Raw genomic sequence first — 20,389 nt, forward strand, 5'->3', positions numbered from 1 at the left:
CCTATGTTCTGCATTTTAATTATTCAAAACACTACACTGACAACGAGGAAAACTATGTCTTCTTGAAATTTCCAGAAATATTCAATGTCTCCAAAATAAAGCATGCCGTGAGTAGATGAAGAAATGATTGATGTTGAGTAGAGGAAAATGTTTCATTCAACGAATAAAACATCCTTACATTATTTATATGAACACCTTCAAAAATTGAGAGAACTAAGTGCCAAACTTCAACCTAGAACGAGAATCAGCAAATTAAAAAAAAATTGAGGATCCAAAATCAAATTTCAAAAAAGCGGTCAGTACTTCTTAGAGGTTTCGACAACACATCACTACCGGTCAGCGTCGTTGATTTCATCTTCAATCCGCCACGAGAATCGAACCCGTGATGCATAAATAGCAGACAACTGCGTTAACCAGTCGGCCATGCAATCAACAGTTGTGACCCAATAAAATGCTATACATGTTTGCTGTGAGAGAAAAGATGGAGGGCGATGAAAGAATGGTAAATAAATGTATTTTATTGAAAAAAAAGCAACTTAATTTGAATTATTCAAATCGAATTGGACGCTTCGTGACATAACGGAATCGTCGGCTGAAATTTTCAGAATAATTGGGTTAAATCAGGAAAAATGTGAACTTACGTAGTGGTAGTTTCTTCAGGATAATCGTCCTCCTCTTCGGTAATTATTGGGCCACGTGTCTCTTCATGTTCATATTCTTTTGGAAGTTCAATCTAAAATTGTGAATTTTTATTTGAGGGCTTTCCACATAGGTACAACTAGGCGCGCCTGCAAGCATCTAAAGGCGTCCGATGCCTGTCTGCCTCATGCCGATCGTAGGATCAGTCTTTTTACGAAAAGAAGTCAATTTACCGTGCGAATTTCCTCATCGTCATAATTCAATACTTCAATCTCATTCCCTCCTTGCGGTCCCGTTTCGGCTCCAGGAGCTCTTCCAAACACATTTTCTGGTTCTCGAATTTCTTCTTTTCCTAAGTCTTGTGAAGCAAAGGTTATAGTTTCCATTGTAGTTGTGGCAGTGATATCTTCCATTACCGCAAGATCTTCTGTTGAAGTTTCAGTTGTAACAAGTTCTGGAGCATCTGTTACAATAGTGGTAGAAGGTGACAATGGTTCGGAAGTTGTTGTTGCAGATGTAGTCGGCTGAGATGTTGAAGAAGGAGACGCTGGTGGTGACGGACGAACTGATTTCGAGTGTTTTCCCTTCAAAAGCTCAAGTTCTAGAGGACATGGACAGAATTTAATATCAGCTCCTCTATCTCCTGGTGGTCCCTTTGGCCCTCTTTCTCCAGGATTTCCAGATACTCCATCCAATCCAGATGGTCCAGGTTGACCCATTGGACCAGGCGGGCCGTAGATGTAGTTGCGCTGAAAAGTTGTGATTCTTTTTTTGAAATTATTATTATTATAACACTAACTTTTCCTCGAGGACCTTGCAATCCGGATCCTCCCTTCGCTCCTGGCACACCTTTCGGTCCAGGTGATCCAAATCCACCCATTGCAGATTTACCATCAGCTCCTTTTCTTCCTCTTCTTCCAGGAGGTCCCGATGGTCCAACTGGTCCTTCTTCTCCTTGTTCTCCATCTAAACCATCTTGGCCTGGAATTCCAGCAACTCCCTTATCTCCCTTATCTCCAGTTTCTCCACGATCTCCCGGTGCCCCAGTTGGTCCACGTTCTCCTTGTGGGCATGTGATACATTCTTGATTTGCTTGAATCTCTTCCATTATGTCACGAGCATCCAATCCACGTATTCCATTTGGTCCATCATTTCCAGCCTGTCCATCTCGACCATTTGAACCAGGAAGACCTGGATATCCGGGTTCACATGATATTATTTCACGTTTTCTGGCGACATGGAGGAAGGTGAAGTCAGATAGTTCACGAGTTATTTCTGATTCGAGATTCTGAAATTAAAAGTTTGAAGACCTTCTATTAGTCATAGTTTTAAAACAATTTAACTATCAGTCGAAAAACCGTGCTGCTCAAAAAAAAAATCAAATGAAAAAGTTGCAGCTGATTTTATTCAGTTCTACAAAATATTTACAAAAAAAAAGAAATTTGGGAGAACTACTTTCCAACTTGTTATAATCTACTTTACCAGGAATTTGGCAGCAATCAAAAGGTGCCAGAAAGTTGTGAAAGATTGACGAAACATTGTCAAACTCTGACAGAAAGTTGTAAAGTTCAAGTTGGTAATTGATTTAATATCTCAACCCGTCGTTAGTTTTTTTTTGACAAATTCCAATCACTATACATAAATTAATTCCGCTTACCTTAAAAGATTCAATTTTGCTCATAACAATACCATGAGCTGATTCAGCTTGTGAAATCAAGTAGGGAAAGTAAATAACTTGAACTATTATTAGAAGACATGAGAAAGAAATTGATAGAGCGGCAAGAGTATAAAGCCACATTTGAAGATTAAAAGAATGAGAATGAGGGGAAATAGGTTCCGAAGGAAAACGAAAACCAATGATGACCTAGTTTTTATGAGAGAAAGTCGGTGAAACGATGATAAGTTGTTTTCTCGAAATGATTAGGAAAAGTTGGGAAAACAGTGGAAGTTCGTTATTTTCATTTGATAACATATGGTTACAAATTCAGATTACTTCTCCTCTGTTCGACACCTGCAGTGGGAAACCATAGTGGAAGGAGACGGTAGAATTTACAAAAGGAACCATAGTGGAAGGAGACGGTAGAATTTACAAAAATTTACAAAAATGTACCAAACTTTTTAAACAAAGAATTTAAGACAGACAAAGTTTGAGTTCTTCAAAGACGACGTTTCTGGGCAAGAAGAAGCACAACTGGTCCAAAGAAGACCACATCAATTCCAACCGAGTGTCAAAACTGTCAAAAATTAATTTATTAAGAAAGAGAAAAAAAGCTTGGGAAAAATGTTCAAGCTAATTTATTTTAAAGGTGGGGTACCGAAATTTGAGACTTTGCTTTTTAGACCCAAAATGGTCCAAAACTACCAAATTTTGTAATGAGACGTTCTGAAAATTTTTCAAATACAAGGTATGGCTGCTCAAAGTTTTGGAAAAAATGGCCCATTTTTAGCTACAACCTCAAATTTTGGCACCTTATCGGTGTCGCAGCGGTTGGAACTTGATTTTTATTTGATTATCATCCTTTAATGCACGTTTTTGCAATCAATTAAGTGCTATTTCGTTGATTGAGATGCTTTTATGGTCGATGCGGGCACAAATACGATACAAGTTTGTCTGCTCATTACCAATTTCACAGATACATTCCGATGCGGCACTTAATAGTTTCTGAAATTATATCACTGCTTCTTACCATTTGCACAGTTTCATCCTTTCCTTTTGTAGATGTGAAACGGCACTTAACAGATACTAGAAAGTATCTGCTTATTACCAATTTCACAGATATATTCCGATGCGGCACTTAACAGTTTCTGAGTGCTGGCAAGGCTAGAGTTGTCGAGCGAGACCTAAGAGAGCTGAGATGTCCAACGAGACCTAAAGAAGACTATCGACAGGTGTGAACGCTCAAAATTACTTTTTTGTCTCTCATTATAATATGGTAATGGTGGTTTTCACCTGGTAATGTAATTTTCGGTCATTAATTTTTTGTGGTAATAAGGTTTTTGATTTTGTAAAACATCAAATGCAAATACAGTATTTCCTCTATGAGTGAAAAAGATGGTGGGATGTTGAAGTCGATTGTCAACTCATGAATATTGTCACTGCCCCGTCACAACTCATGAAGAGTAATTTTTCAACAAATCTGTTGTTCGACTAAGGACAAGTTCCGTGTGTCATCTGGTTAGTTTTTGGCACTTTATTATACAAAACTTTATTCTAATGAGCATAAAAAAGAGATCTCATACTTGTGATTCTTCTCTTTTGACAAAAACTGACAGGCCAAATATAGATATTGGCACAGATGACGTATAACCTCCCGAATGTTTGATTTTTTTTTCATGACAGTCACCATCTCGAGCAATCTTTTCTCGGAGATCTTTGTTAATGTTCTCGAAAAATTACATCATATCTGAGTGCAGCACATTTTGACGTGTTCCGATAAAAGTGCTACACCCGGATCCAAAATAGTCGGGGAATCAGCATTGGGCATCCATGCTCGCATAGTCGGGTTGAAATTAGTGTTTTTCTCCTCTCGTTCTCTCGTGATGCCCACTCGAGTAGACAACGAGTTGAATCTCTATACAATTAGTAAGAACTGGGTCGAAGGTCACCTTAACGGTCATTTTTAGTTAATCAAAATGTAGTAATATATCTTTAAAATATTAAAAATAATAACAAACATGATCCTGCCAGCTGAGCACCGTCTGTAAACCATGTAAGCAGATTTCACTCAGTCAAAACGAAATCACAACGAATGCAAAAAATACCCCAGGAAGAACTGGATCAAATGTCCATATTTATTGAATTAGATAGAAAGTTGTCTTTATTTCTAAAGATTCCTAAAGATTATAATAATGAAAAAGAATAAAACAAACGTACTTTTCACTCATTTACTAGTTAGTTTTCAGGCTGTTCTTCTACATTCTAAGCGCTATTGGAGAGCATAAGATTTTGTCGGTTGACAACAAGAGTTGAGGCTGATTTTATCTCGGTAGGTCTCGGAGGTCTTCATTTTCTAGCTGCCCTGCATGTTGTGCACATTCTAAGCATATTCCGCGCACAATCTGAGCGGATTAAAAACAAATGTGTTAAACCACTCGGAATGTGCGCGGAGTTTGCGCATATGCCTACCGAGCAAGACGACGTTCTGGGCAAGAAGAAGCACAACTGGTCCAAAGAAGACCCCACAATGGTTCAATCACAATCAATTATTGCAATCACAACCCACTGTCAAAAATGTCAAAAATGATTTTATTGAGAAAGAGAAAAAAAGCGAATTGGGGAAAATGTTAAATCTATAATTTATTTCATTACAAACTCAAATGCAGATAAAGTACAACAAATTAATCAAATTAATCATGGACTTAACTCAAACAAAGTAATGAGTTCATCCCTTACAGATTTTACAATAGTAGACTTAGTCTCAAGTTTACGGATCTCGTCATTGAAAAGTCCTTGTGTGAATGTAAAAATAAACGATTCTCTGTCTGTATTTTGTTCCACGAATTTTTTCATAGATACCAGAACCCAAAAAATTGGACCATCTCTTTTTGATAACGAAACGATTTTTCGAAATTTGGTGCGAAGTGAATAATTTGCAAGATATTCTCTGATTTGATCAGTTAGATGAGTTGGAACACGTTCCAAAATTAATTGATTTGCTGAGTCACAGAAAGGAAGTTCAACTTGATTTTTATCTGCATTTGCTACAAGGAATGTAAGAATTGTCCATACATAATATCCTCGATCATCATTCCATTTGTTGAGCATTCTTCTGAAAATTATAAAAATCACATATGGAACTGGACAATAGACAACTTTAGCTTATTAATCAGCGCGGATTTTCATTTGAAAATTAAAATAAATGTAGCCAAATGAACTTACTCTAAAAATACGTATGTGCAATCCGCAAAGAAAATCTTTAGGTCTTTGTATTCTAGTCTATCGCATATAGCGAGTAATACGGTGAGTATTTTTATGTGGAATAACTCGTTATCAAACATTTCGATATACCCAATCAGAATTCCGATTCCACCATTTTTCACAATTTCAATGCAGAACTCTTTCCAACAAGTGAGGTGTTCAAGAATTCGAATAGCATCAAAACACCAATGAATAGTTTGAAAACCGGCAATGTGCCATCGAAAACTTAATTCCAATATTTCCATTAGTCGAGCAGCATTCACTCCCACATTTAGAAGATCGCCGGGTTCACTATCTCTGACTAGCGTGACAAGAACATGAAGTGCTCGGGTCTGAAATCCATCATAGACTCCAGTTGTTGTTAGGAATTTCATGGCAGTCTTGCAAATATTGTCACAATCAAAAGAATACACATAAGATGCTAGTGAATCTATAGTATTCCAAGCCATAATATTGATTTCTCGACCATGCTCCGTATCCATTTTCGGCAGAAACATGACAGAGTTTACTAGAGAAATTACTAATGTTGAAACTTCACAACTGTTCAGTTGATGAATGTAATACCTGAAATTGAAATAGTTAAAATACTTGTCAAAACTTCTTTTTTTGAAATTTTCCTTTAATGGATTTAGTGGTTTAAAATTTTGTGAAAAACAGGGTTAGCGTATTTTTGGTGGAGTATTGTCAGTATCGAAATATCTCAAAACCACTCCTATGCAGAGTGCTAAGATGTTCAGATATCATAATAAAAATTTCCAAAACATTTTAAAAATGTTATTATGTACAATTAAAAAATAGTAGTTCGTTATAATTTATCATAAGTCTGAACCAAAAACTATTTTCGACGAGATTTGTGATTTGATTTCGGCTTCATTGTTTGTATTTCAAGATTCTAAAGGCTCTAACCTGCATCAATGCTTGAAATTACACCAAAAAATACGTTTTTTTCGAAAATTTTGCCAATCTACTAAAACGTTGATTGGAAGTTTCAACAATCTTGAAATTTTTGAGGTTTCGTAATGCGATATTTAATTTTAATGTATTCTGAAAAATGCTTAACTGGCGCTCGACTACAGCTGGTTTTTCCGGATTTCGGGGGATTTTTAGGATTTTCAAGGCAAAGTTTTTTGTTTAAATACTAGAAATCCGATTTGCCAACCCTGTTTTCAAAATGCTGAACTATATCTCACGTTGCAATTTTTATCAAGAATTGTGCTCCAAAGTACTGAAGCATTGAGGTTGAAGACGTTCTCATTGCTCGAATAATAAGGTCTAAAATCCAAGATGCATTAAAATGCTCATAGTATTCATGAATCCATCCATTTAAAAACATTAAGCACCAATCTAATATGAATGATCTATGTGAGTTCAACTGATTAGTGAGAAATTCAAGAAGTGAGCAAAGACTAGATGGATTCCGAATATTAATATTTTAACTCGTTGACTCTTCTAAATCTGTACCTGAAAATCAAAAAATATGTTTTAGATAACTGTAGATTCAAGTAAAATCCTACCCAGGGCTACAAGTTCACAGAGGCTTTTATGAGATTTTTGAAAATTCTTCAAAAAGTTCTGATTCATATCAGTTCCAGTGCAATTTAAATATCTTAACTCTGGGAGTAACATTCCACAGTTTAAATACAATTCGATGATTCTTGTAACAGCATTGTTTCTGAAAACATATTCCAAAGTGATTATCTAAATCTGAAAAAAAAAACTAACGTATGTCTCGAGACATCTAGAGCTCTTAAATTCTTCAAACTGAATAAATCAATCAAATCGAAATGATGTTCAAAATCCAGATTCCGGATACATAGAATTTGTAGATTTTTTAAATGTGAGATTCCGTTGAGATTTTTGATATTTGCGTCACTGATGTCCAATGAGCATAAATTGGTGAAATTATGGCAAAGTTGAATGAACTTATCAGAATCTAGGTTAGTGTAACTTATAACGAAATGCATGAGATTCGGAAGCATCAAACCAATCTGAAACAACAAAATGAGGGTTAGATTTTTGGTCAAACTTCAGAAAATGTTTGAAGCCAATAGGGATTTTAGAACTAATTAAAGTCAGAAATTCCCCAAATATCTTAAAAAGACCCTCCAAAAAATTTAGGTTTAAAAAATTTAGAGTCACAGTTTTGGCATAATAAAATTCCAATTTTCTAGCAGATGTAGATTTTTGACGTAGATTTTTGAATAGTTTTGATTATTCCTGCAGGTTCAAAATTCTAGAACTTTCTATCGCAGATTATTGCAGCAAATGTAAAATTAAAAATTGGCTGAAATTAGCATTTGTGCGGTCGATTTTTCAACGTTTTGCTCTTTTGCCCTCAATTTCTGAGCATTTAGAATGAAATTGTAGTTACATAGGTTTTTTGGTATGCTGAATCCCATTCCAGCATTAGTTTCCCCCAGAAAAGTTCGAAAATGTCTGAAACCCCAAAAATTAGGGGGTTTCCCATAGCAGTTGGGCGCACTGTATTATGCAATTTATTAAACTGAGTTTTGAACACTTTTTGGCTGTGAATTAAAAAATTTCAAAAATGATTCAAAAGGTTTTATATGGTATTTCAAAAATTTAGCACTATTCAGTCACTAACAATAAACTATGAACATAAATTACCTCTTGTATCCATAAATTTGAAGATGATTGATGACCGGTTATATCTAAGTTTTGAAGTTTCAGTCGACACTCTTCATTCAATAATTCTCTCAAAAATTTGAAAATGTCAACTTTCATATTATCTGCAACATTATTACTCATCTGTTGATATAATAAACTTTCAAAAAACTTACTTTCATCATCTAAAAACCATTCACGGACATTAATCAAATGCCCTAAAATAAGGGTATCAAGATGTTGCTCTCTGAGCATTCGAAATGTCTTGAAATCTAACAAAGTATAAGTGAAATCAATTTTGGATATTTGAAATTTCAGACGTATTTGTTCTGTTGCTCTATGTGTCCAACTCGTCTCGTTTCTTGTTCGATCCTTTGATAAAATATAACTGGAGCTCCGCATTTTTCTGAGATGGCAGTAAATGACATTACTCGATTTTGCATCAAGAATATAATTCATTTTATTGTACTTTCCTGAAATTTGTATAGTTTATTGAAGAATTAAAATAAAATAAAACATACCACGTTCAATATAGTCAGCAACTTTATAGGCAGTCAACTCCAACAAAGAGCTCACCATTTTTCTGGATAGAAATTTGGCAGACTGACTGTATAACTGACTATAGGGTTCTGCAACGCCTAATGAGAACAACGGAGAGTCATTACACACTATCGACAGGTGTGAACGCTCAAAATTACTTTATTGGCTCTCATCTATTGTCTCTCATGGGAGGGCGGTTGACACCTGGAAATGTAATTTTCGGTCATTAGACTTTTTGTGGTAATAAGGTTTTTAAATCTCGTTAAAGGTGGTGTAGTCGAATTTGAGACTGTGCTTAAAAACATTCTCTATGCTCGTACAAGTCGATATGTGAAAGCGAAACATCACAAAAATTTCGCTAAATGAAGTTATGAGCCTTCAAAGTGCCGAAAAAAATCTCGCCGTCCATCTAATTTGAATTTCGCGCGCAAATGAGCGCCACCTCGTGTGTACTCCTCTCAGACAATCAAATAATTAATTTCCTGATTTTCGGCAATTTTAGGCGATTTTTCGTACTTTAATGAGCCTATCCTCGTTTTTTATTGGAAATTAACGTTTAAAGATACAATAAATCGTATTTGGTAAAATATTTAACGTAAAACAGTACAAAAAATGGAGTAATAACTGGATAATTCAACAAAATGTGAATTTTGAATGTGAACACGCATAAAATAATTAGAACTGATGATCAAAGTTTTGCCACTTCAGGGAAAGATCAGATAAGTTGAGAAAGCAGGCGACACGAGTTTTGGAGAATTTGGGCAGGCAAACAACAAGGCAATTTGATCCATCAATTGGAATATGACGGAACTCGGCGTGAGGTTGATTTCCACAAATGATCACATGCGGTGTGATGTCCATGATCAGAGGATCTCTGAAAAATAATTGTTTTGAAACATTCTCTGTATAGGTAATAAATGTTCTCTATCAATAGAAAAGTACTGTACTAAATCAATTTTTTAAAACTTAAAACTAGGGACCTTAGGGTGTTCGTTTTTCGATTTTTTTTTTAGAAAATCGAAAAACAAAAATTTTTCGATTTTTGGAAAGTCGAAAAATTTCTTTTATCGATTTTTGATTTTCACTGAAAAACATCGAAAAATCGAAAAAATGTCACCCTTGACTAGAGTTGGACATTTTTCTGGTTTTTTAATGTTATTTAAAGGAAAAATTGATTTTATTTGGCTTCTTTTTTGACACCAAAATACCCGAAAAAAATTTATATACTTACAGCAAACCTTATTTTTAGTGGTTTTTGATTAATTTTTCAAAAAGTATTTAGGTCTTAGGCTCCAAAAAAATTATATTTCGAAATAAATCCAATATCAACATATTTTTTAGTTTTTTTGGTTCGAAATATTTTTCGAAATTATTCTGTGCTCCAAAAAATGCACCAAACAAACCTTTCAGCCACTGGGAATGCATCAAGAGTATCTGGACAATTTGGTGCCACATGTTGCCATTTAATGATATTCTCAATAGCATCAGCTCCCGTCCATTTCAGGGAAGTACGAAGAAGCTCGCTCACGTTTTCGCCAGACATTGTCATCACACGTAGTCCATTGACTTCAAATTCATATGGATTTGTCACAAGATTCACTTTTTTATCACTCATTCCACAACGTGGAAGACAAACTCTGTGAATAGGTGGCAGTGGCCACATCGATGAGCATGGATCACCAACACCAGGAGTCACGTCGACAGTGTTAACAAGAGGTTTTTCAGCAATTGAATTAATAATTTTGTCTACAGTAATTAGTGATGCTGTTGAAGAATGTTTCTCTGCACGTGAAAGAGTAAGTGTTCGAACGACTGACTGAACATCACAACCATTTGATTTTGTTTCAACCAGTGGACCAATAACTACAAGACGATCAATCGGTGGACATTGATTCTCATTTCCAACTTGAACATTCATCCAATCAGCCATAAATTCAAGACCAGAGATTGTGAGTCGCTGAAATCATGATTTTGTAGTTTCGAGAAAACCATGGAAATATGAATCTTCTGAATGGAACTTATTCCATTTGAAAGAGCATCTTCTAAGAAGACCCCTATAAAAAATTTAGCGGCGGATGAGCACTTTGAACTGGAAAAGGTCGCTCTGAAAATTTTTCAATGCATTTTTTTTCACAACTTTCGAGGTCCGTAAAATGGCTACAAATGTGAATTTTTGTAGATTTTTGATGATTTCTAAGATGTTCACGGCCGGTAAACATTCAGATTTTGTTTTTGGGAATGTTTAAAAATTTTTGAAAAAAATCTGAAATTTCGCAATGGACATGGATTCAAAAAATCGAAAAAATTCCAAAACAAATTTTGAATGTTTGCCTGCCCCTGAAAATCTTAGAAATCATCAAAAATCTACAAAAATTCACATTTGGAGCCATTCACAGACCTCGAAAGTTGTGGAAAAATGCACTGAACATTTTTCAGGGAGACTTTTTTCCAGATCAAAGTGGTCCTCTGCTGCTAAATTTTTGTAGGGGCCTATTTAAAAGATGCTCTTTCAAATGGCATAGATTTCATTCAGAAGTCCGGGATTAAGTGGAAATACTTAGATTAAAATATCCGAGAAAAGGTGTAATTTGGTTGTTTTTCGATTTAAATTAGACAAAAAAACAGAAAACAAAAGATTATGCGCCTTTAAAGATTACTGTAGTTCCGAACTTCTGTAGATTTTCTTCGATTTTTCATCCGTTTCTTTGAAATTTATTGAAAAACATGTGAAAATGTTTTTCAAATTTTGACGAATTAATGAAAAATCTGCAACAACGAGGAGTTGGGAACTACAGTACTCTTTAAAGGCGCACTCTTTTGTATTAACAAAAATCGGTCGCTTCGAGATCGTGTACCGTAGTTTTGGAGCACAATTTTAAAGTTGGAATAGTATTCAAGTTACAGAATTAATACTCACATCGTCTTCCAAATCTCCAGTTAGATCGAGTCCACTGACGAAAGCGATAGTCCCGTCGACAGCCACTTTCTTTGGAACTTTTACAGATGGCCAAACCAAACGATTCACATGAAATACTCCTTCTTTTCCTAATTTTCCAAGAACTCCAACACAACAACCAGTTGCACACTCATCCATTGAAATATTTCCTTCCAGACGTACTGTCTGTTTATCTGATTCCAATTCGATTCGATCTTCAATGCTTCCAGCGTATCTTTTCACTTCGTCTTCTTCGGCATCTTCTTCATAATCATCATAAGCCACTTTATCCTCGTTGAGCAACGATTTCAAAATTGATGGTCTTGCAGCTATTCTCTTTACAATAACGCCGACCACGAAGATTTCCTCGTCTTGTTTAGCATCGCTCAATTGTGAATGCGTGAATTTTCCCTTGCCTGAAGATAAAAATTAAGGTTTATTAGTAATATTATAATTCTAACCAATTTCACGTTCTGCATTTTCCAAAATACGAGGTTTCAGTTCCTTCAAGCGAGCTTCGTAGACTTCAAAGTACTGTCTAGTGAACGCACCTGAAAGAAAATAACTTTTTAAAGCTTAGAGCAAAATATAAATACCTTTTTTATCTTTTTCAGTGAGAATGTATCGATCTGAGACATTCTTATAGTTTAGGATGTTGGACCAAGCGGTTTCCATTCTTAAAATAAAGAAAAAAATCAATTCAAGAAGGCAAATTTGTCAATGTTGAAATTTCGCGGCAAATTGCGTTAGAGCGCGTTAACATTACACCGAAGTGAATTTCAAAAATATAATATTCACAAAGTCAACATATTCGATTCTCAAATGTTTAATCAAAAACATTTTATTTTCATAAGACACCATCAAATTAAACACATTCGATCCCATTTCAAATCACAATAAATTATATGGACGGGGTAATAGGGGATATTTTACAAAAAAAGGAACAATAAATAGAAATCTCTAAAAGTCGCGAGAGCAACTGGAAAAGAATAAATTAGGAATCTGGGAAAAAGCAGATAAAACAAATTCTATTTTTGCACTGATAAGGTGCTAGGAAAGCTAATATCTTAATTTTTACAAACCATGCTCCATAATATTAAAAGAAAATAGTACGGCGAGAGGGAAGGAAATGAATGTGTACAAAGAAACCGGTACAAAATATTAATTCTTCCAACATTTCTAATCACAAGATTTGCTTTGGCGTGATCAAAATAATATGAAGGAAGAACAAAGGGAACAATCAAGAGAAGCAATTCTATCACAGTATCAACGACTTAGGAAATGAGATCGCGGATTTTGCGATGGATATCCACAAGGTAATCAACGTATGACATATTAGCAGGACCAGCCTTGTCTTCCACTAAAAATTTCTTCATCCATGGCTCAAGGCCGCTTTTTTCCACGACAACGAACGTTTTTCGCTCTCGGATCCCACGTGGCAAAAGTTGAATTGCACGACGAAGAGCACGTGAATGACCATTGTCTTTTTCCGGAATTGTTCCCTGAAAAATGTAATTGACTAATTGAACGTAGCAATTGATAACTTACACTCTCGGTATCAATTTGATTTGTAGCACCAACACCAAACACGTCTTGAACCCATGTCTGGGGGCATGCAGAGCCAACCCAGACAAACAGAATAACACCGTTATCAATAATATAGGCTTTCGAATTTTCCAGGAACTCAGAACTCGCTCTAACAGGTTTTGGAAGATCCTTCATTTCTTCAGTATCATTGATTTGTAGATCAGAGATTGGCATAACTCTTGGATAAATAAGAGGCATGACATTTTCAGTTCGTAGCCCACGGATCAATTCCATCTGCCACACTTTGTCGTCGACTGTCATTTCACTTCCTCCACTGATCGCATCATTTTTCAAAATAGAGTTCACATAGAGCGGCATCAATTTCAGAGATTCAGGAAGAATCAGTTGTCCAAGTGGGGCACCTTCACTACACTTCTCTCGATAGGTCGCTAGGAATTGTGCACAACGAGAAGAAAGTGATTCTCTCATTTCTGAGCTTCCCTTGTCACGATTCAATTGAACAGCTTGCTTCAACATGAATGCTGTCAATGCTTCCGGATCAGCAAGTCGGTAAACTTGGTTGTAATCAGCAGTAACTGGAAGGCATAAGTTCAAAATTCGCAAACGGCGCTGTCCAGTCATCGACGTATACAGTACAGCGGTTTGAATGAAGGAAGCTGGATCTTTCAGACTATCATCATGTTTGATTTCTGTGATGAATGCTTTGCTTTCATCCAATGTAGCCAATTCCAAATCCGTTGAGTTTTCCATGTAAAAGGAGCCAGTAAAAGTGATAGGACGAATTCCTGTAGACGTTCTTACTCTTGCCATGCAGTCGAATGCAATTTTCTTAGAAACGTGTCGTTCCAACTCATTCAACATGCGAACACCGTCTTTATCGGCCTGAAATAAAAATAAAATTAATAAAATTATTGGTTTTTCTTTAAATTTACCGAGAAATACTGAAATTTGAAAATAGATCCTCCCGTAACTGCAGAAAGCTGACCAATTGTGGCAACATCAATGAAAGCATTTGGGAAGAGGAATAAATCGACAGTAACTCCTGACTTGACACATTGCTCTCCCAACTTCGTGTATGAATCTTCTTGTGGAACCAGTGCATTCTTTTCTTTATCTGTCCCGAGAAGAGATCGATCATTTTTGGATTTCAGCTTTCCCGGTGCATCATATGTTGGTAGAACAGTTGAAAACAGAATCACTTTTCCTGCTCTGTCGGCACACTTCAAAGCGTCAAGACCGGCTTGTACGACGGGTTGAAGAATGGTTTCGGTGGTTTTCGACTGCGAAAAGAGTTTAGGAATTTCAGCCAATGCGGCACGAAGTCCAGGAAGTGCCTCGTTGTAAGGGAGAAGAAGTCCATCGACCATAGGAACAAATGGCTCTTGAACATCAGCTAAAAACAGTACATATTTAGACAAATTTTTATAAGTTTATCAAACTTACACATTACGAGCATTTTTGGAGATGCCGACGAAATGTCAAAGAAATGAACCGCCTGATCGAATGTAGCCAATCCTATACGCATAGACGACTCGAGCTGTCCAGATTCTCTTGGCAAATTTCGAAGTACTTTCTCCAGATTTTGACAAAGAATTGGAAGCATTCCGTTTGAAATAGCATTGTAGGATACATCAATCATAAATATGAAGGCCGGTTCTTTTGGCGCGATTCCATTCTAAAAATGTCACTTAGAATTTTTGAAAATTGCGATTTTTTTAATTACGTACCTTGCAGTATTGTTTTGTAGCTACGAGATCATACGCTCCAAGACAGAGTTCTGGACGCATTTCAATATCAGTTCTTCTGCCTGTATGATCGAGATGGGCGAAATAAGCATCTTCGACAGAAGTTCGAGCATGGCAAAATGGACAACGGAAGGAGCGTCCACCATCTTGGAATTCCATAAACGGACAAATGTATGCCTTACAACGCTGGCAACGAATCGGTCCTTGTGGTCCCAGATCGACGACTGGTGGTTCTTTCTGAAATTGAAAATAATTGATTATTCATTTTTGAAAAATTAAAAAAAAAACCTCATATTCAGTCAGAGATGCGAATGGCGAAATGACAACGGCGAGCGGAATCTGCGATGCTTTCAAAATGTCATTAGTCTGTGGAGCTGTGTAGAGGGTTGATCTCATAAATTTGGGGTTGCAGTTTCCTTGATCTTGAGCGAAAGAATTTGTAGAAACAAGTGGCGGCAATTCAGCGTTCGGATATCCAGTTGGGAAGATCCCGCTACGAGTCGACGAATCATCATCAATAACTTGAACAGCACTTGGCATCATATTAGGATCAAGACGTTGTTGTCGTTGCTGTGGTGGGCCGCCGGGGTATCCACCTTGCATTCCCGGCATACCTGGACCTCCTGAGGGATATCCGCCGGGACCTCCTGGGCCTGGAGCTCCTGGAGCGAATGATCCTGGCATTCCTGGTCCTCCTGGGCCTGGGGCTCCCGGGGGAAATGATCCCGGCATTCCTGGTCCTCCTTGTCCTGGAGGGAATGCTCCTGGCATCCCTGGTGCAACTGGAGCTGAGGCTCCCGGAGGAAATGCTCTTGGCATGCCTGGGCCTTGTGGAATATCTGCTGGGCCAGAGGGATATGATCCTGGAACTTGTGGACCGGGTGGAAACGAGCCCGCTGTGGGTTGTCCTGGTGGAAATCCTCCTGTGCCAGGTGGGATGAACGAATTGGGCGCTTGAGGCACTTGTGGAGCACCTGGGTAAGCGCTAGGAGCAGAAGATGGTCCACCTGGGTAGCCTTGAACATTTTGTGAAGTGGGTGCTCCAGCTTGGAACGAACTTGGAGAGCCGCCTGCCTGTGGAAAACCAGGGATTTGTGGTCGAAGCGGAGTGGGTTGATGGATCTGATGTGGTTGTGGCGGCAGATGAGCTCCTTGGTTCATTTGCGGAATTCCCGGAGTCGGAGCAGGCGCTTGTTGCATTGCTTGAAGTGGACCTGCAGGTGTGGCACTAGGAGCTAAAATAGAAGTTTTAGCTTTGCCTCTATAAACACTATTTACCTTGAACACTTTGAGGTACAGCGGCGAACTGTTGAGGAGTTTGCTGTCTCTGTACTTGTTGCAATTGCTGTGGTGGAGCTCCGGGATATCCTGCTGGCTGGTACGGATCTTAAAATTAAACTTAACGGATTAGCGAAAAAAAAGCAACTCACTTGGGGGTTGTGCTGACGGAGTTGATCTAGCTCCAATAGACATATTATTCACAGATTGTGCCAAGTGAGACGAATTTCCATTTAAGCCTCCATTTTGATACTGTCCATTTGGTTGCTGATGGGGTGGAGGAAATCCACCTGGGACTTGAGCTGGCTTTTGCGGCGCTGCTAAAACAATTGTTGTATTATGCAAATGTTCATATAAACTCACCTGGAGGGGGAAATCCGTTTGACTGAAACTGCGGCTGTTGGTTAAATTGCTGTTGAGGATATCCGGGCATTTGCCCGTTTGGTGGCGGCTGATATGACATCCTGGAACAAGTATAAAGATTATTTTATATTTTTCAAAATAAAAAAGCTAGAAATCGAGCTAGAAATTAATTAAATCCCGAAAAGAACGTTGATTTTGCTGTAAAGTTCCATGTCACAGCGCGATCCACCGTGTACGCAAACGTCGCGGTGGGCAAATCGCTGCGAGACCCAGCGTGCTGCGTCTCTTCAGGCAACAGCTGTCTCTCTTCATTTCGGCACTTTTTGAATTTTAATTTTTTGTTTTGTTGTTTTTTTTTCTTTTTTCTTTGTTTCCGTAAATGGAAATGTTGATAATTATTTAGATTACACCTAGGCGATTAAAAATTACTATTTGAATCAGGATTCTGTAGGTTTTGAATAGAATATTACCCGCTAGTACTGCTTGTTCAGTTTAATTCGGGAAATCCTTCTAAACTCCAACTAGATGTGATAATAGACCTTATTAATAATATCGATGCACGTTTTTGTGTGCTCAAAATTACAAAAATTTGGCTAAACACATTTATATTCAAAGTAAGGTTTCAAAAAAAAAAAATTTCCTCACGATATTCATTAATGAGGTTCTTATTATTTATGCTAATTGTGGTATAGATCGCCAGCTGTTTCTCAATCCCTTTCTCGTTTTCCGTATTTCGTATTCAAACCGCACCGCCCTTCTCTGTTTTTCTGGATCTCACCGTCCATTACTGGCAACAATAGGAAAGAGTTTTCTTTTATTCTGACCTCTTCCCTCCCTATTCAGTATGTTTGTACAGTTTCCATTTACATTAGTCACTCGCTCACTTTTTGACTTTTTTTTTGCAATCTTTCGGCCCACTCAAACCCTCAAGAAAATGTATCAGTTTCAACTTTGTTCCTATAAATATTGATATCAGGGTGTCTACACGTTTCACTGTTTTTTTGTATCCCGGAACATTAGTAACACAAATGACCCGATTCCAATGGCAATTAGGCGCTTCGAATCCTTTCACCGTCTGCCACTTATGGTCTCAAGGTTAAGTTATTATTGTTACTGTCAGGTACTACCCATCGGATAAAAAGACGATTGAACATCCCTCACGAATGTTTAATTTCGAACTCTATTGAATATACTTGTAAGAAATATTATTTTGTGCTTATAGTTTTTTCAAAAAATGCTTTTAAGCTTCAGTTTGACAAATAAATTCGGCTTCGTTAGCTGAATTTCCCTTGCCCTTTCACTTTTGATCAATTAGTGCAGAACGACGGATGGTTTAAATTTTACGATTCCCTAAAGACTTCATTTCCCAGGCACGATGCTAAAATAATGTAATTGTGTATCAGAAGCGAAGTGAAATCGGTAGAGAACACTTGCGTCAGGTGTCACATATCCTTTTTTGGTCCTTTTCCTTCGTTCTATTCACGTCCATTAGGTATTTATTACTTTATTAGAGCTTGTTATGACGAATGAGCCGCGGATAAACAATGCATGTTCTTTTACTTCTTTTGAGTGTGTGCCGCCCGCATCCGCCGCTCAACACATCCATTATGATGCTAATAAGTTTTATCCTTATTTTGTCGGTCATGAATTATACAAATCCGCATTTATTTTACTTACCCGATTTTTAATGACAATTTTGAGTTATGAACTTGAAAGCATTGAAATTATTTTGATCAATTTGTGGGTTTTATTTATTATTTAAATTTCAAACCCAGTATCGTTATACTGAATACGACTCGTAAAATATCATAGCATTTTTCTAATTTTTAAAATAGGTTTTTTAATCAGAGAATTTTATTGACCTAGTTTCGACATTTCCGGCTGAATTAATTGAGTTTTTGTTTTATAAATTGAAGCACAATTTATCAGTTTTTTCGCAATATTTAGAAATATTCTATTCATTTTTACTGATATATTCAGTAAATCGAGACAACACTGCTCTCAAGTTTCTCGATATTTTACAGTGACACATGGAGTTAAAGTATAAAATACTGTAGGATCAGATGTAATCGCATCATCATGAAATCCGCTTTTGAATCCCTTAGCCTCTTCAGAAGGACACTCGAAACTAATTTGGTTTTGACCCGATTCACATCGTTCTTTTATTCGTTTACTATTACTATTAGAATACCGTCCATCATCCGCTCCCTACATGTTTTCATATTGTCTCCTTCGACATTTATAATGTTTTTATTCATATGTTTTCAGTCTATTCTTTCTTTCTTTCTTTATTTCAACCTGTATTAAAGAGCATCCACGTCATCGTCTCCCCCTTTCTCTGCGTTTCCACTACTTGACCTAGTCTCTCGATTATCGCTGACAATCTCGAATTTCATCACAACATCTTCTCTTCTTCGACGCTCACCAGTTGTGGCTAGTCGATAGGCACCGGATCTCCATGTCCTTCTGCCGGTCACGCTTGACTTCTCAGCCCTCCACCATGTTCATGGATTCAGTGATGGGAATTGGAATAGCTTCATAGATTTTCTTTCCGGACCGGTCTTTTTTGGAGATTCTTCTTCATTCGGGAAGAACATGTGTCTAACCACCTACGTCTCTCTAGTCTTGACCGCTCTATCGCTCCAATCCGTGTTTACAGACCTTGGAAAGGCTCGGCGGAGCGCGCACGCACCTCTAGTCGTCGAATGCGCTTGTTAATTACGGCAAACATACGTTTCACACTTTATTTTTCTCTTTCTCGACGCACATTTCGAATTTCTATATGGTATTGCAAAATGCAAATAAATATATAGACTGTACTGTATTGCCTATCTCGCATTTTTCATGTTCTTTTCGTTTCCCATAAGAGTACATTAGCCGTGTAAGGAGGATTAGTGTAGGGATATTACGACGGCCACTACGAGAAGGTGCCAATTGGAACCTTGTTCTTCCCAAGTGGACGAGACAATGAGACCGATGAACGTCATCATTACATAACATTCTTATTCCTTCTTCATTGGAATACACTTTCTTTAATTTTAAATATTTATGTACTCATGAGACTATATAATCCATTCTGAGCTTATTAATTCTAAAATTTTTATATAAAAAATATTCCCAGTGCGCTATTCATTTCTTTATGTTGTCAGAAAAAAGTTATTCTTGTCTCTTGTGTCCGGCAGTGTCCGGCAGCGCCCTTGTTTGTCGGAAAGAGAAAACTAAAATAAAAGTTTTCCTCTCTTTTTCAAGAAGCCCAAGGCGTTTTTCACTTTCAATCGTTCCTTTCCTGCTTCGTCTTCCAAAAAAAAGCATGAATTTTTTGGAATAGCCGAAAGGCTTTAGAGACCGAGTCAAGATTGATGGCATCCTTTTGCCAGTCAGCTCCAAAACCAATATCCGTTATTTGGGATGTTTTTCTTCATTTCTCATTCATCAGGTATATGTTAGGTGCCGATTGAATGTTGTCGTGGAAGAGGAATATGATGTTGATGGACAATAAAGATAACATTGTCCTGGTCTTCCCCTCTCCTGTTGCCTCATAGTAATACTTTTACATAATCTCGGATGAATAAACATTTGTCCGTTCCATTTATGTTTTCTTCTTCTTCTTCTCGAAAATAGATTCGTTTCTATTGAAAGGGTCAATATTTAATCCATAGTTAATCTTCTATTGAGGAATTACTTTTCTTGAAGAAAAGAAGAGCAACGAATGTCGGTTTACTTCTAACTTGATATTTTTAAGCTTGTTATAAATATCAATTCATATTTATACTTTTTTGTTAAAAAATTATTTCAGGT

At 37.0% G+C, this 20,389-nt stretch overlaps 3 protein-coding genes, 6 non-coding genes and 1 pseudogene across 10 annotated transcripts; 2 read left to right on the forward strand and 8 right to left on the reverse strand.

Moving 5' to 3' along the window:
• Positions 1 to 292: 292 nt before the first annotated feature.
• Positions 293 to 364, reverse strand: F12F6.11. The gene has a single exon (NR_023965.1). It is a non-coding gene; the product is annotated as a small nucleolar RNA F12F6.11 (small nucleolar RNA).
• Positions 365 to 501: 137 nt separating this feature from the next.
• On the reverse strand, positions 502 to 2,460 carry col-128 (Col_cuticle_N domain-containing protein). Its single transcript, NM_069774.7, has 5 exons — positions 2,297 to 2,460; positions 1,439 to 1,927; positions 873 to 1,388; positions 642 to 733; positions 502 to 592 (listed from the first exon to the last, which is right to left on the reverse strand). The coding sequence occupies exons 1-5, from the start codon at positions 2,435 to 2,437 to the stop codon at positions 547 to 549; spliced, it is 1,284 nt and encodes a 427-aa protein (NP_502175.1). The 5' UTR covers positions 2,438 to 2,460; the 3' UTR covers positions 502 to 546.
• Positions 913 to 1,131, forward strand: F12F6.17. Its single transcript, NR_056665.1, has one exon. It is a non-coding gene; the product is annotated as an Unclassified non-coding RNA F12F6.17 (non-coding RNA).
• Positions 2,461 to 4,988: 2,528 nt separating the features above from the next.
• F12F6.8 lies at positions 4,989 to 8,761 on the reverse strand (annotated as a pseudogene). Its single transcript has 8 exons — positions 8,704 to 8,761; positions 8,359 to 8,655; positions 8,186 to 8,307; positions 7,280 to 7,545; positions 7,072 to 7,229; positions 6,748 to 7,018; positions 5,519 to 6,121; positions 4,989 to 5,408 (listed from the first exon to the last, which is right to left on the reverse strand). Coding segments are annotated over exons 1-8 (2,195 nt in total).
• Positions 8,762 to 9,236: 475 nt separating this feature from the next.
• On the reverse strand, positions 9,237 to 12,333 carry pold-2 (putative DNA polymerase delta small subunit). Its single transcript, NM_069776.7, has 5 exons — positions 12,254 to 12,333; positions 12,119 to 12,208; positions 11,640 to 12,073; positions 10,126 to 10,679; positions 9,237 to 9,596 (listed from the first exon to the last, which is right to left on the reverse strand). Exons 1-5 carry the CDS (start codon positions 12,330 to 12,332, stop codon positions 9,398 to 9,400), a joined length of 1,356 nt encoding a protein of 451 aa, NP_502177.1. The 5' UTR covers position 12,333; the 3' UTR covers positions 9,237 to 9,397.
• A 152-nt stretch (positions 12,334 to 12,485) lies between these two features.
• sec-24.1 (Protein transport protein Sec24C) lies at positions 12,486 to 16,694 on the reverse strand. The gene is made up of 9 exons (NM_069777.4): positions 16,592 to 16,694; positions 16,381 to 16,548; positions 16,229 to 16,336; positions 15,239 to 16,185; positions 14,933 to 15,187; positions 14,649 to 14,880; positions 14,138 to 14,598; positions 13,206 to 14,087; positions 12,486 to 13,159 (listed from the first exon to the last, which is right to left on the reverse strand). Exons 1-9 carry the CDS (start codon positions 16,689 to 16,691, stop codon positions 12,932 to 12,934), a joined length of 3,381 nt encoding a protein of 1,126 aa, NP_502178.1. The 5' UTR covers positions 16,692 to 16,694; the 3' UTR covers positions 12,486 to 12,931.
• Positions 16,695 to 16,760: 66 nt separating this feature from the next.
• F12F6.14 lies at positions 16,761 to 16,911 on the reverse strand. Its single transcript, NR_056667.1, has one exon. It is a non-coding gene; the product is annotated as an Unclassified non-coding RNA F12F6.14 (non-coding RNA).
• F12F6.13 lies at positions 16,761 to 16,917 on the forward strand. Its single transcript, NR_056666.1, has one exon. It is a non-coding gene; the product is annotated as an Unclassified non-coding RNA F12F6.13 (non-coding RNA).
• Positions 16,918 to 18,242: 1,325 nt separating this feature from the next.
• F12F6.16 lies at positions 18,243 to 18,467 on the reverse strand. Its single transcript, NR_056668.1, has one exon. It is a non-coding gene; the product is annotated as an Unclassified non-coding RNA F12F6.16 (non-coding RNA).
• Positions 18,468 to 18,917: 450 nt separating this feature from the next.
• F12F6.15 lies at positions 18,918 to 19,255 on the reverse strand. Its single transcript, NR_056669.1, has one exon. It is a non-coding gene; the product is annotated as an Unclassified non-coding RNA F12F6.15 (non-coding RNA).
• Positions 19,256 to 20,389: the final 1,134 nt, after the last annotated feature.

The sequence above is a fragment of the Caenorhabditis elegans genome, chromosome IV (assembly GCF_000002985.6).
Source record: "Caenorhabditis elegans chromosome IV".
In the NCBI taxonomy this organism is placed as follows: domain Eukaryota; kingdom Metazoa; phylum Nematoda; class Chromadorea; order Rhabditida; family Rhabditidae; genus Caenorhabditis; species Caenorhabditis elegans.

Coding starts and splice junctions, on each gene's coding strand:
- col-128 (NM_069774.7), bottom strand. CDS start 2,437: ATGTGGCTTTATACTCTTGCCGCTCTATCAATTTCTTTCTCATGTCTT. Junction 1,928..2,296: donor GCAAAATTGAATCTTTTAAG/GTAAGCGGAATT, acceptor TTTTAATTTCAG/AATCTCGAATCAGAAATAAC. Junction 1,389..1,438: donor TGCAAGGTCCTCGAGGAAAA/GTTAGTGTTATA, acceptor ACAACTTTTCAG/CGCAACTACATCTACGGCCC.
- pold-2 (NM_069776.7), bottom strand. CDS start 12,332: ATGGAAACCGCTTGGTCCAACATCCTAAACTATAAGAATGTCTCAGAT. Junction 12,074..12,118: donor AAATGCAGAACGTGAAATTG/GTTAGAATTATA, acceptor TTTTATCTTCAG/GCAAGGGAAAATTCACGCAT. Junction 9,597..10,125: donor GCATTCCCAGTGGCTGAAAG/GTTTGTTTGGTG, acceptor ATTATTTTTCAG/AGATCCTCTGATCATGGACA.
- sec-24.1 (NM_069777.4), bottom strand. CDS start 16,691: ATGTCATATCAGCCGCCACCAAACGGGCAAATGCCCGGATATCCTCAA. Junction 15,188..15,238: donor CATCTCTGACTGAATATGAG/GTTTTTTTTTTA, acceptor TTTCAATTTCAG/AAAGAACCACCAGTCGTCGA. Junction 14,881..14,932: donor CTACAAAACAATACTGCAAG/GTACGTAATTAA, acceptor TGACATTTTTAG/AATGGAATCGCGCCAAAAGA.